The sequence below is a fragment of the Microcaecilia unicolor genome, chromosome 5, assembly GCF_901765095.1.
Source record: "Microcaecilia unicolor chromosome 5, aMicUni1.1, whole genome shotgun sequence".
NCBI classification, from domain to species: domain Eukaryota; kingdom Metazoa; phylum Chordata; class Amphibia; order Gymnophiona; family Siphonopidae; genus Microcaecilia; species Microcaecilia unicolor.
In genome coordinates, this window is record NC_044035.1 from 337954173 (window position 1) to 337969017 (window position 14845).

General features: G+C 45.1%; 1 protein-coding gene across 1 annotated transcript in view; it reads left to right on the plus strand.

Moving 5' to 3' along the window:
- Nucleotides 1-14416, plus strand: part of WWOX (WW domain containing oxidoreductase) — a 1373934-nt gene extending 1359518 nt beyond the window's left edge. The window contains exon 9 of the mRNA XM_030204500.1: nt 13834-14416. Coding sequence (XP_030060360.1) covers nt 13834-14022 — 189 coding nt within the window. The 3' untranslated portion in view covers nt 14023-14416. The remainder of the gene's footprint in view (nt 1-13833) is intronic.
- The last annotated feature ends 429 nt before the right edge of the window (nt 14417-14845 follow it).

The following is a 14845-nucleotide window of genomic DNA, read 5'->3' on the forward strand; positions in this document are numbered from 1 at the left end:
TCCTAGTAGCTCAGTCTTAAGCAATTGCCATGATGCTGTCTAGTAATTCCAAAGTTTCTTAATTTTGTCTTACTTTTTTCTCGTATCATCACTGCAGACCAATCAGTAGACGGTAAGGTGAAAAGCAGTTGCTAGCTAAGCCTAGTAGTAGATGGTAGGGGCAGAGCTGTAACAAGGGGTTGGGTGACCCCTGCCCCGACTGCCAAGCAGGGTTGAGATGCCACACTGCCCTTGTGCATCACTGTGAGTCTGAGAACAAGCAAGCCAAAAGGGAAGGGGGAGTTAGAATCAACTTTTGCCTTGGGCACTATTTTATTGCATGACTGCTCAAGGTATGGAAGTTGGGGAAGATAGAGTGGGTATGTGAGTCTAGTGGATGATGCCCCGGGTAGAGGAGGGAGTCTGGGGGAAGAGGGAATGAGTGATTTTGTTGGGAGGTCTAGTGGCAATCAGCTCCTAGCATGCTGATCTTACGACAACCCTGGATCAAGAATTTAGTGATAAGAAGTCAAGGCCCGGGGACCCCATTGTCAGTCAGCTTTTCAGAATGCCCATAGTGAATAAACATTTGAGACTCATTTATGCAAATGTAACATCATGGAGGGGGGCCTACACAAATTTATCTCATGCTTACTTATTGTGGATATTCTGTAAAGTTAGCTGATAGGGTCCTTAAGATACGTTTGGAAAGCATTGCACTAAACTCCGCTTTGGGTCCATGGTTCATAATGAAAAGCCTGCTAATGGCAGATATATGCTTTGTATGTGAATATTTTACATACCCACATATGTGCTATAACATGCTAGTATTGGCCTGCAGTCAGGCCTTTCTAAATTGGGCATTGCTTAAAACCCAATTAATACCCATGCTACCCACTGTTCATAATAAATACATAGGCCCCTAAATGTGTTAACATACAAATCACACAAGAGCTGAGCTTAATAGTAGATGCAACTGTCTTGCATGGTTTGATTGTAAAGAATGATATTCACAATCTTCCTTTTTCTTATGGAATTGACATCAATCACTTGCCGAGGTAACAATTTACCTAAAAATACTGCACTCCTAAAGTACTTCCAGCAGAGCAATTTTAAACTCCACTGCATGAATACTGCCAAAAGCAATGGAAGATGGAGAGGGCGTGGAGGTTACCATTTATCCCGCCATGTGAAAAGTTGTCTTATTTCCTTCACTGCTGTATAATAAATTATTCTGCTCCATGTGGCATGCTCAGAGAGCTGCTGTATCTGTCTGCTGGGTTTTTGCTCTTGGAAACTTTGCTTTCCCTAATAGATCTGACACAAATAACAACAAAAGCTTAGGAAGTTTACTGGCAGACCTTCAGGCTTCACCTTTCATTCTGCCAGAAACACTTATTCAAATGTCGGTCTTGTCACAGCTGCATCTCTTGGAATTTGGAGTTTAGCAATATGAGTTGGCCTCTTGCCCTTTCACCTTTGCCCTTGGACTTCCTCATAGTGGGCCTGCTCTCTCCACAACTACTGGGTCAACATTTGCTTATAGAAATCTTCCATCAGAAAACGTTTCTCTGTTACTTTGCCATTAATTATTTTAACCTCATCCTAACTTTAATAATAAAATACTGAGTTTTACTTAGACAATCTAATGACTTAGAGGTCAATATTCAAATCACCTGTTTGGAGCTAACTGCTCATTTTCAGTGGCACTTAACTGGTTAGCGTCTGAAGCAAAACCAGCTATTATGGAGGTGTTCCAGGGTTGAAGTTGGCACTGGTTAATGTCTATATTCAGTGAGAGGGCCAAGGTGCATTTGGGGGGGGGGGAGGGGGCCCAGAAGGATGAAGGTTCACCCAGGGCCAGTGCTAGGGTCACTGACGCCCCCTCTGCAAACTATCAGTTGGCGCCCCCCCCCCCCCCCCCCCCCCCGTCCGGCATCTTTCTCTCTTCTCCCACCCCAACTCCCTTTTCAGCCCAGTGCCTTAAAAGGTGAAGAACAAAAGTTTTTTGTTTTTTTTTTACTCCACAGCTTTTTGAATTTATTTGAAAACTTCCCTCAGCAGCTATTTTTAAAATACGGTGGTGTCGCCCACGGCACATAGATTGGAGTGGAACAAAAACAGTTATGTCGTCATTGAGCGGAAGAATTATATTATGTCCATTTTGTGCTTTGGGTTCGTTGTGTTGCAGAGTCCAGGCAATTAGGTTGGGTCGGTAGGGTAGGCCTTTTTGAACAGGTTGGTTTTTAGTGCTTTCCGGAAATTTAAGTGGTCATACGTTGTTTTCACGGCATTTGGTAGTGCGTTCCACAACTGTGTGCTTAAGTATGAAAAGCTGGGTGCATAGGTAGATTTGTATTTAAGTCCTTTGCAGCTTGGGTAGTGGAGATTTAGGTATGTTCGTGTTGATCTTGTTGTGTTTCTGGTTGGTAGGTCTATGAGGTCTGTCATGTATCCTGGGGCATCACCATATATTATTTTATGCACTAAGGTGCAGACTTTGAAAGCAATACGTTCTTTTATAGGGAGCCAGTGTAGTTTTTTCCCGGAGGGTTTTTGCATTTTCAAATCACGTTTTTCCGAACATAAGCCTGGCTGCCATGTTTTGAGCGGTCTGAAGTTTCTTTATGGTTTGTTCAGTGCATCCCGCGTAGATTCCATTGCAGTAGTCTGCGTGGCTTAATACCATTGATTGTATCAGGTTGCGGAATGTTTCCCTCGGGAAGGATGGTTTAAGGCGTTGGAGTTTCCACATAGAATGGAACATTTTCTTTGTTGTGGATTTTACTTGGCTCTCTAGTGTTAGATTTTTGTCGATTATGACACCGAGGATTTTCAGGCTGGCTGAGATAGGGAGGGTGTATTCTGGAGTGATTATAATTTTAGGGTTGTCCATCTTGTGACGGGATGAGAGGATGAGACTGTGTGTTTTTTCTGCATTGAGTTTCAGTTAGGTGCGAGCATCAGCACCCATCATTTAGCTAATGTAAGCGCTCACTCCTAAAGTTAAACATGTAACTGCGCACTTACAGTAGTGTTGTATAACGGCAATTAAACATGTACTTGCTGATATAGAATTCATGGCTTAGGGCTAGATTTTTATATATGGCGCCTGGAAAATCCACACAGAAATCATTTTCGCCTAAGCGTATTCTACAAAATTTCCACACAGTTTATAGAATACGCTGATGGCTATCCGTTCAACTTTATTTAGTCATGAGGAATTACGCCAAGTAGAACCTGCTGTAAATCCTGACACCGAAATTAGGCGCAGAGCAGGTATATTCTATAACTGCGTGCAAATTATTGGAACTCCCATGATCCTCCCATTCCACAGCCATGGCCACCCCATTTTTGTCAATGCGCATTATAATTTACGCGCACCATGTTATAGAATGCACTTAGTGAGTTCTGCGCGTAAGTTCTAATTAATGCCAATTAATACTCCTAAATGCTTGTTAACTGATTGGCATGTTACCCAATTAAGTTATGCACACTGTTATGGAATACGCCTGGATTTCTGCAAGGAAATCTAGTCGCAATACATAGAATATAGGGGTTTGCATCATCCCAGCTCCTATCTTTAGGTGACCTGTAGAGAATTATCCCCTATTTGCGCTTTCTAATGTACCTGTAAATGGCTTTTTTTTACACCTGTAAAGTTTTTAAAATCACGCCCCTTAATGTAAACCATCTTAGAGAATCCTGAAAAAATTAAGCTTCTCTGGACTAGTAAAGTCCATACAGAGAAGAACCTTCCCTTCGTATTAGCGGTAGTCAGTTGTCAGAGTGCGGAGCTTGTGTGTGTTATGGGATAAGGGGTTAACTGTGGTTCATAGCTTGCTCTGCTGAGGTAGGTGTGATATTAGTTGGAGCTTAAAGTCATGACCTCATTGATTCTGTGCCAGAGCCAGTGGTTGGGAGGCGGGGCTGGTGGCTGGGAGGCGGGGATAGTGCTGGGGCAGACTTATACGGTCTGTGCCAGAGCCAGTGGTTGGGAGGCGGGGCTGGTGGTTGGGAGGCGGGGATAGTGCTGGGCAGACTTATACGGTCTGTGCCAGAGCCGGTGGTGGGAGGCGGGGCTGGTGGTTGTGAGGCGGGGATAGTGCTGGGCAGACTTATACGGTCTGTGCCCTGAAGAGCACAGGTACAAATCAAAGCAGGGTATACACAAAAAGTAGCACATATGAGTTATCTTGTTGGGCATACTGGATGGACCGTGCAGGTCTTTTCTGCCGTCATCTACTATGTTACTATGTATTCATGCATTTGTGGCTAGCTGGCTAGATTATTGCAACCTGTATATTGTGGTTTGCCCAGGAAACAGCTGAAGTATCTTAAAGTACTCAAAAATGCTGCGACTCAGTTATGTTTCCCAGAAAAAAAAAGCTTTTGATCCTATGACACTACTTTTAAAGACACTGCATCAGCTTCCCATGAAGAAAGGATGCAATCTGAGTTACTGTGCTTCACTAGCTCAGTACTGAATCATGGTGGGACATGCAGGTCCCTTATGCTACTCCAGAATGTTCCCTTCTGTCTTTGTTGCAGTCGCTGTGTCTTCCAGACCGAGTTGACTTACAGTGCACCCTTCAGCAACGCTTTAGCTTTTGCTAAACCCAAACTGTGAATGTCTATTCCTGTGAATCTACAGATGGCGAGAGATAGCCTCCAGTTTCCATTAAAAAAAAAAAAAAAACTTAAAAAAAAAAAAGCTAAGGCCAGATTATTCAGCAAGGCTTTGGCTGTATGATAAACTGATATGATAGGAAAAGAAAACCATTATAGTGTTTGTTATGCTTGAGTAATTGTTATTTTAGAAATATGATGTGTTTGTGAGGGAGAGGGGGGGTGGAGGGAGAGGTGGAATTGAAAGTTGATTTATTTTATGTGGCAATCTGACGTATAACCAACCTGGAAAACTTGGTAAAACATGTCATGAAATAAGAAAGAATTAATAAATAAATAAATATGTATCTTTATAAACTAAAAACGACTCGTCCCATATTCAGCTGGAGATAACCAGGAAGCAGTGGCGTAGGAAGGGGGGCGGGAGGGGCGGTCCGCCCCGGGTGCACGCGCTCGGGGGGGAGGTGCCGGCCCCGCTGGTTCCCTGCTCCCTCTGCCCCGGAACAGGTTACTTCCTGTTCCGGGGCAGAGAGAGCAAGGAACCAGCGGGGCCGACGCAGCTCCGAGTGACGTGCACTCGGGGCGGATCGGCCCTCCCGCAGGTAATAATGCGGTCCGGGGGGGGGGTTTGCTCCGGAGGGGGGTGCGCCGCAGAGGGGGGGGGTCACGCCGTGCTGCACCCGGGGGGGGGGGGTGCGCAGTGGCGACCCGCCCCGGGTGCCATTAGCCCTCGCTACGGCACCGCCAGGTAGGAAAAGCTCCTATGTGTTTATCTCCTGTACTTCAAGATTTTCAGAGGCCCATAACCAAACAGTGCTGTTGAAACTTCCAGGGAGACTGCTGCGGTACTCCCCGTTTAGTGCCAGCAGTACCGGAGCAGAGACAGCAAAGAGCTGCGAGTTACCCGGGCACTGCTGATTTTCAGCAGTGGTACCTACATAATGATCTGCAACTTAGGACAGCAAACAGGTTGTTTTGCATTAAAACCGGGTGACTATCCAGGTACTATCGGGAGCACAAGGGTAACACCCGGCAGGCCATCGACTGCCTGGATACTCGGAGCCGGTGCCTGGATAGCTGCTGGAACTGAATATCCAGGTACGAGTCAGGTGACGGCAGCCGACATTTAAAAAGCACTGACCACAGCTGCTGAATATTATTATACCGTCCTTGTCGATTTTATCTCTACTCTTGATGTCCTTACATTCTCCATAGTTAAAATGTACAAATTGTCATTGACCTATCAAACACAGGAAGACTGATTCCTCTTAGCTTCGCTATCCCAAGCCCAAGCTGTTCAAACAGGGCCACTGAGAGACTGAGCCAGGCCCAGGGCATGGCCACTGCTGCCAGCCCCCCCCCCCCCCCCCCCAAGGAACAGCGCTGGAGGTAGGCTTCTGCTGGCAGAGCTTGGGGATCCCCGTGGCTCCGCTAGCCAAACCAGAGGCCCCAAAGCCCTGTCCCCAGCTTCTAAGGGGGGGCCCGGTGCTGGAGTTTTCTTTCTCCTGCTCCTGTCGGGACGCAATCACCCAGGTCTCGTCAGGAGCAGGAGAGAGACAGACCCCAGCACCGGGCCCCCCTTGGAGTCAGGGCCCGGGGGAATTTTGCCCCCCCTGCCCCTCCCCTTTTGGCAGCCCTGTGTTCAAAACCATAGCAAGTCTTTTCTGTGCACACCAGAGAAAGCATTCTCATACTGTTCTCTGCAACCAGCAACTTACTTATAACCCTCGTTGTCTGGACGTATACATTATTTATTGAAATTCCATGCCATCCGTTAAAATGTTACACCTCCAAATATCAAGTCATTTCCCCTGAACTGCTCAGTGTCTCAGTCCCAATCAGTGATTGCTGTAAAGCTCACACTGTTGCAGTTTTAAGATTGTACTGCATGTCCTGCAAATGATGTGCAAGAGAGACAGATGAATCCTTATTACCAAGACACCAAAACAATATTCCTAGGTAATTTTGCATGCACTGTAAAGATTGATGGCATAGAGCTAGTCTGGCAGCTTGCAAATGTTTGACTGGATCGGAAGTGGCATTCAGGCATGATTAAACATTCAGTTGGGCTTCTGAGAAATTCTTTATCCTGTATATTCATCATAGGAACTCACTGCCTTTGTTACAGGTTAAATATGGCTGACCCTCATTTCAGTGATCACTGGCAGTCTTCTGATAATAAAAAGAAGTGTATAGGTTTCTCAAAGCTCCTTTCGAAGTTTACAAGTTAAAAAAAAAATATCGTAATAACCCAGAGAACTGTAGTTAGAAGTAGTACATTCTTCAGGACTTATTTTTTAAACAATTTACATAAATTCCTTTATATAGTATTTTAATGTTTTCCCTATTATTTACACACCTGGCATAAAACGCTCACATTGGAAGTCATTCAACAATGATTAAAGTGCTCTCGATATCAGTTTAAGGATGTTTCCTCTGGTATCACTAGTATGCAAGTTTTGCTAATTAGATGCCCCTGACATCTTCTTCCACCATATGCTGACAATATCCAAACTAGAATGTCAATGAGCAAAAATAAATAAATTAGAACTTGTCATTAAACTTTCATGAGATCTTACCGTAGGAAATTCTACCCAGAGACTGTGTTGATGAAGGAAATAGGACATTTTTGGCAAATAGAATGTTCTCTGGGTTAAGGAGGTGGGGGGAGGGGAGAGTGAGCTTCTGTTCACTACTTGGTATTCAGGAGGTAACCATTTGGGTTTCAATGATGCATCCATTTGTCCAGCCCACATAACGTTTTCCCTGTTGCTGTAGAATCGTTCAGGAAAACGTTTTGGAAAAGCTTCTATCGCTGAGGCAAATTAAGGGGCCCTCTACGACAGTGTATTAGGATTTGCAGTGAATGCGGCTTAAAGCGGGATTTTACCGTGCATTAGCTGCAAATCTAATGTGGCAATTAGTGGAGTTCATAGCATTTTAAAAAATCGGGACGTGTTAATATGTCCATTAGCACGCGGTGCCCGCTCATAGTTAATGCAGGAGCATTTACTGCCTCCTATCAGGACAAAATTCCCCGGGCCCGGGCCTCCAAGGGATGCCCGGCGCCGCAGTCCCCTCCACCCCCCCCCCCCCCCGTCCACCACCGGGCCAGGCCCCCCTGAATTCAAATCATAGCGCCTCACCTCGACCTCACTCCGTGTGAAAGAAACACAGCAGCGGCAGTCTGCAGATCGCCTCCCTTCGGGCCTTCCCTCCCTGTGTCCTGCCCTCGTCTGACGTAACTTGCGTGACGGCGGGACACAGGGAGGGAAGGCCCGAAGGGAGGCGATCTGCAGATTGCCGCTGCTGCGCTTCTTTCACATGGAGCGAGGTTGAGGTGAGGCGCTATGATTTGAATTCAGGGGGGCCTGGCCCGGTGGTGGACGGAGGGAGGCGGCAGGGCCCTGGGCCCGGCCCAGTCTCTCAGCGGCCCTGTCTCCTATTTAGGAGACACTAAGTGTTTTAGCGTTAACTATGTGTTAGTATAACATGCTAGTTGGCTAAAGCTTCCCTGCGTATTCCCTGTCCATGAGAGAAAAATTTGGAGAAATTCATCAACGCAGCTTACTGCACGATAACAGGCAAACTACCGAGTTAATGCAGTTGTGTGTAAGCCTGTTTTAATGTCTTAACTCTGCATTAACCCCCAGATTCTGTAACATTTACAGAATAAGGCCAGTTGTGTGCATAAATCAATATAGTAACTAACTGATAATTGGTGTTAATGGGCAATAATAGACCTTAATTGGCACCAGTTAGCAGTTATGTGTGCAACTGCCTTTAGTATTCTAGGTGTGCACAAATTCTTTTCCGCATACCTACTAAGGGGTGTGGCCATTATGCACACATGTTATAGAATATTAGCATGTATACACCTATTCCCGAATTCTATATATGGTGCCTAAAATCCACACAAAAACTAAAGCGTATTCCATAACAATACGCATAATTTAATTGGTTTACTAGCAAATTAGCACTGTTAATTGGATGTTAAGCAATTACCAGCACTAATTGGCATTAATTGAGATTTACACACACCACTGGCTAAGTGTATTCTGAAACGTGGTGTGCCTAAATTCTAAGTTGCATAGTTGAAAAGGGGGTGTGGCCATGGGCGTGGTATGGGCATTATTATAGAATACACCCAGTCTGGGCAGATTCTGTAAATGGCACCTAGATTTCCATGCGGAAATAGGCAAGTAACGTAATTGGCGTAACAAGCCAATCAGCATTTTTAACAGCACTTAACAAGCAATAATCAGCACTAATTGGCAATTATCAGAATGTATGCGCGGAAATTGCTAAGCGTATTCTATAAAGAACTGTGCCTAAATTGTAAAGCGCACAGCTCTAAATAAATACTTGTAGCTTAAAGGGGGCATGTTTATGGGTATTTCGTAGGCATGCCAAAATTTCCAAGCGTAATTACAGAATACGAGTCAGTGTGCCAAAATCTATGCACATGGATTTTTACGGGTGTGCGTAGATTTAGGTGCTACGGTATCAACTAAGCGTATTTTATAAACTGCGCCTAAATCTTACACAGTGCGCTTAAATCCGCATGGATTTTCTAGGTGCCATGTATAGAATCTGGCCCTCTGTGCCTAATTTAGGCATCAGAATTTATGCCAAGTAAAATACGACCTAAATGGATGTGACCAAATTTGGTGTAGAAATTTAAGCCTATTCTATAAAATTGAGGCATATTTTAGAGAATGCGCCTAGTCGAAAATTTTTACCATGTGGATTTTTCAGGCTCTAATGCCTACAGTTAGGCGTGAGCAGTTACACCAGCCTTTGATTTGGCATAAGTGCTTTTACCTAACGTTAGGCAAGTATATGCGGACTTAAGCTAGTATTCTGTAAGAACAACTGTGCACGCAATTGTCTTTATAGAACTCACACTTACCCTCTGATTCTATAAAAGTTAGACATAAGCATCGCCACACTGGGACAGACCAAAGGTCTATCTAGCCCAGCACCCTGTCTCCGACAGTGGCCCATCCAAAAATTGTGTACGCAATGTAATTGAATAAATAATCTAAATAGTGCCAATAATTGGCTGTTTAACAAGCAATTATTGGCACTAATTGAAATCAAGTAATACGTACGCACGTAAATTTAGGTGCGGGATCCACGACTAAATTTTACGTGCATCCTGGAAATGGGGGGCACAGAAATTGGGAGGTGTTTCAGGGTGGCGCATGGGCATGAATTTGAGTTACGTGTGCAATTATAGAATAAGGGGGTTCTGCGCGTTAATTTAGGTGGGGCACTTGCACCACGTTTTCATTGGCGCAAACAGATGCACCTAAATTTACGTGCAACCCCTTCACTTAGGCGCTATTCTATAAAATGCACCTATCTTTAGGAACGGCTTATAGAATACCACTGCCAATTTTAAAGGCGCAATTTATAGAATACACCTCTTAGCATGCTGTATACTGGAGCCTAACTGTAGGAACCCTTTCTTCAATCTACCCCTCAGGGCCCGATTCTGTATATGGCGCATAAAATAAATGCAAGATAGATAATCACGCCTAAGCATATTCTAAATCTACGCACGTCCATTTACACCAAAGCTGGTGTAGATACCTGCACGTAGATTTACATGCACTGGCCCATATTTTATAATAGCACACGTAGATTTTGGAACACCCACAAAACGTCCATTTCCACGTCCCTAAGCATGCCCATTTTTGCCAGCAAGTGTTAGAATGTAGGCGGAGTACATTACAGAATACACTTAGCTATGTACACGCGTAAATTCTAATTTTTGCCAATTAGTGCTCCTTATTGCTTGTTAAGAGCTATTAACAACGGTTAAAAGCTTGTTAAAACAATTAATCTACGTGCATAGTTATAGAATGCGCCTAGATTTACATGTGTAACTGAGTGTAACACTAGGTGCACTATATAGAATCGGGGGGGGGGGGGGGGGGAGAGTAAGTGCCTAATGAACTTTAGTAGAAGGGCACTTAAGTGCTTTCCTTTACAGATTTATTCTTCTGCCTATAAAAGGGATGTCAGAGATTATTTGAAAAGTGTGGACAAAACTCTGATATGAGACAAAATGCTAGGGACTGTCAAATGATGTTGATTTGACCCAAAGAGGCATCTGTAAACATGCCGTATACATCATCATGAAAAGTACAATTTGATCTACTTTTAGCAATTAATTGGTTAAGAAAAGTGCCATTGAATATAGATGACCGGCTCACTCAGCATGGTTTAAGCAAGCAGAAGCCTTCCCTGTCCGCTTAAACTATGCTGAATGTTGACCCCTGCGTATATAAGGCTTTGCAGCTAGAGTTAGTATCGTATCCAGTGACTGCATGCAGGTGTGGCTTGTTGAGCTCACCAAAATATATAAATTGACCAGTTGCTGCATGCCTAAAGCTCTCATGCATATACATGGTGGAAATCATGGACTTAGGCAGGAATTTCTAAATAATTATCTGCATCACCCTACAGATCTTACTATGGAGCAGGTAGTTATGGGGGTGGGGTGACACCGATGAGAATTGCCTTGTAAATGGTGGGATGGAACGCTTTAAAATACTTGAGCGGAGGGGAAGAGCAGCTGTAGTAGGCAGTACCAAGCAGCTAAGAAATCGGGGGGGGGGGGGGGGGGGGCTAAATGACCCCTCCTGTCCCCTCATCCCTACACCCAGGGTAGAAATCCTGAAAAAACAGACTTGCTTGTAACTTCTCCAGATCCTGAGTTTGGATCTATCAACTTTCAATCAGAAGGGTCAAAGAATAGACAGTGAGATATATATATATATAAACAGTCGTAATGGGGTAAATTCTATATAGGTCACTTAAGGTTGGACACCAAGAAACTGGGTGCTCAGCTAATATTCTATAATGGCAGAGCTGCTTGCCAAATCAGTAATAGAGAATTAGCGTTAAGCCTGCAGTTATGCACCAAACATTAAGCAAGAACCACTTATAACTACCTATGGCTGGTGTAAATATAGTGCCTAAGGGGTCCTTTTATATGTTGTGGTAAAAAGTGGCCTGTGCGAGTGTGGGCACGTGAAAGCGATGCGCACTGGGCCACCTACCATGGTAGGCAAAAAGGCGTTTTTAAAAAAACGGGGCAATAAATGGCCGTGCGCTAATGCTAAAAGTACCGTATGGCTATTTACTGCCTGAGCCCTTACCGCCACCACCTGTTTACTCGGCGGAAAGAGCTCACCTGCTATTCGTGCGGTAATCAGGCAGCGAGCGGCCGATTACCACCGGGAATGCCCCCCCCCCCCCCCCCCCCCCCGTAGTAGAAAAAAGAAAATTATTTTCGACCATGGGAAACGGCGCGTGCCAACTTTGAAATTACCACCGAGCGCCCGGAAGAAGTGTCGATTTGGCGCACTCTACCTGAGTGTTGGCCCTACTGCAGCTTAGTAAAAGGGCCCCCAAATGGGGCAGTTGGGCACGTAAATACAACTATTCTCGAAAGAGTACGACACGTCCATGCCCCTCCCACATTAACGCTGCTTTTCATTTCCCACGTGAGAGAAGTTAGACACGCTGTATATTGAAATAGAGATGAAAATCTTGTTATATGCACCATGGCAAATTAATGCTTATTAGTGCTTGTTAACCCCAATGATTGATATTTATCGAAAATTAAGGGCCCTGTTTACTAAGGTGCGCTAGCATTTTTAGCGCGTGCACAAAATTAGCAAGCGCTAACTATGTAGGCGCCCATAGGAATATCGTGGGTACCTACACAGTTAACATGCGCTAACAGTTAGTGCACGCGAAAAGCACTAACGCGCCTCTAGCGCAGCTTGGTAAACGGTGCCCTAATTATGTTGCGTGCGCAACTGATCTAATTCTAGAGCTGTGTCCCCAGCAATGGGCACCATTTTTTGAATTTGGGGGAACATGTCCAGTGTTGGGTGCTTTGCTGTAAATTGTTAAGTTTTTAATACCTATTACCATATATTTAGCCGTGAATATATTAATCATCTAAATCAGTGGTTCTCAAACCTGGTCCCGGAGGCACCCCAGCCAGTCAGGTTTTCAGGATACCCTCAATGAATATTCATGAGAGAGATTTGCATGCAGTGGAGGCACTGTATGCAAATCTCTCTCATGAATAGTCATTGCAGATATGCTGAAATCCTGACTGGCTGGGGTGCCTCCAGGACCAGGTTTGGGAACCACTGATCTAAATACAGTGAAACCTCGGTTTTCGTCGATAATCCGTCCGAAAACAATCGGCGAAATCCGAAACCGATGAAAACCGAGGCAATTAACGAGGACGCCCAAAATCGGGAGAAGGACGTCCATCTTCCGATACAAATTGGGAGATGGACGTCCTTCTTTTTCGACGAAATCCGAGGCAACCAACGAAAACCGAGACAAAATTTCTCGTCGAAAAAATCTATGAAATCCGAAACCGACGTCAACGAAAACCGAGGTACTACTGTACTGTTATTTGCACAAAATTTATAATTCTGTTTACAAGACCCAACTTAAATTGTGATAGACACTTAATATATGGGATATGCAATTTTTGCAACCCTGCAATTTAAGTGAGAACTCGCTGATCAGCTGTTTCCCCATCAGTGGGTCTTATTTCTTAGTGCTTTTGTGTACTTTTGTCTTTGTTACACATTACTTACTCCTCACTACGGGATCCTTTTACTAAGGTGCGCTGAAAAATGGCTTGCAGTAGTGTAGGTGTGGGTTTTGGGTGCGCACCAATCCATTTTTCAGCGCGCCTGTAAAAAAGGCCTTTAAAAAAAATTTTTGACGAAAATGGATGCGCAGCAAAATCGAGATTGCTGCGCGGCCATTTTACCGCCAGCCACTGACCTAGCGGTAAAGTCTCACGCGGTAACTGGACGGTAATGACCTAAGCCGCGTGAACGATACGTGCGGCCAAAAATAAAAATGAGTTTTCGGCTGCACATATCAGACATGCGCCCAAAATGAAATTACCGCAAGAGCCATGCGGTAACTCCATTTTGGCGCACCTTGGGTGCGCCTAGACGCTTACGTGGCTTATTAAAAGGGTCCCTATATAAAGTTCATCCCACAATTTAGGTAGGGCTCTAATTTTAATTTCGTAATAAGAGTTAAAATGTATTGCATAATCAGAATTTCAGATATTATCGTTAAAGCTGATATTTTGTGGATTTTACATCTTAATTTGATGGCTTCAGTATTCTCAGTCTGTTTTTTTCTTTTTTTTATTTCCACCAGCAACAAGGAGCTGCAACAACCATCTACTGTGCCACTGCATCAGAACTGGAGGGCTTGGGCGGAATGTACTTTAACAACTGCTGTCGCTGCTCGCCATCACAGGAAGCCCAGAATGAAGCGACGGCTGCAGCCTTGTGGGAGCTGAGCGAGCGACTCGTCCAGGAAAGAATTGGCAGACACGCAAAATAACAGGGAGCCCCTGCAAGGATCAAAACAGACGGAGCATGTGTACAGTCCAAACTGCCAACACTGGACGCTTTCCAATCGTATCATCTAGAGGGTTTCAATAGACCTTCGATACAGATTAGCTAGTGTTAACTGAAATAATAGCAGTCACAACATTGTGAAAAATATTAAGTACCAAGGGGACATGGGGAATACCAGGGGTTAAAGGGACAATATCTCTTGCTCTTGGCTAAGCTTGATACTCTCTGTTTTGATTGAAGGCTACTCAAAATGTAACCGAGGGTGAACGGCTTGGCACCCTTTAAGAAGCATAATGCAATTTTATCATTGATGTAAAAATGTTCAAACATGGTTACAGCAAAGAACATGACCTCATGATTTTTGGTGATTGCTTATGCAGTGGCGTACCAAGGGGGGGGGGGCGGTGGGGGCGGTCCGCCCGGGTGGACGCCACTGGGGGGGTGCCGTGCCCCTGCCGGCTCTTCGTTTCCATGCTCCCTTTGCCCCGGAGCATGAAAACGAAGAGCCGGCAGGCACGCGGCACCCCCCCCCCCCCCCCCCAGCAGCGTGCACCCGGGGGAGGGTTCTTTCATCGTGGGTTCTTTTGCCGGGGGGGGGGGGTCACGCTGTTCTGGGGGGGGCGCTGCACCCGGGGGGCGGGACGCATCGGCAATCCGCCCCGGGTGTCAGCCCCCCCTAGGAACGCCACTGTGCTTATGGGTAGTCTTATTCACCACTTAGGAGGTGAGAAGGGCTGGGGAGAGGGTTGAGGGCAACAGAAAGGGGGTTGGGTTTTCCCTATCAAGTTTTATTGGGAATGGCAAAG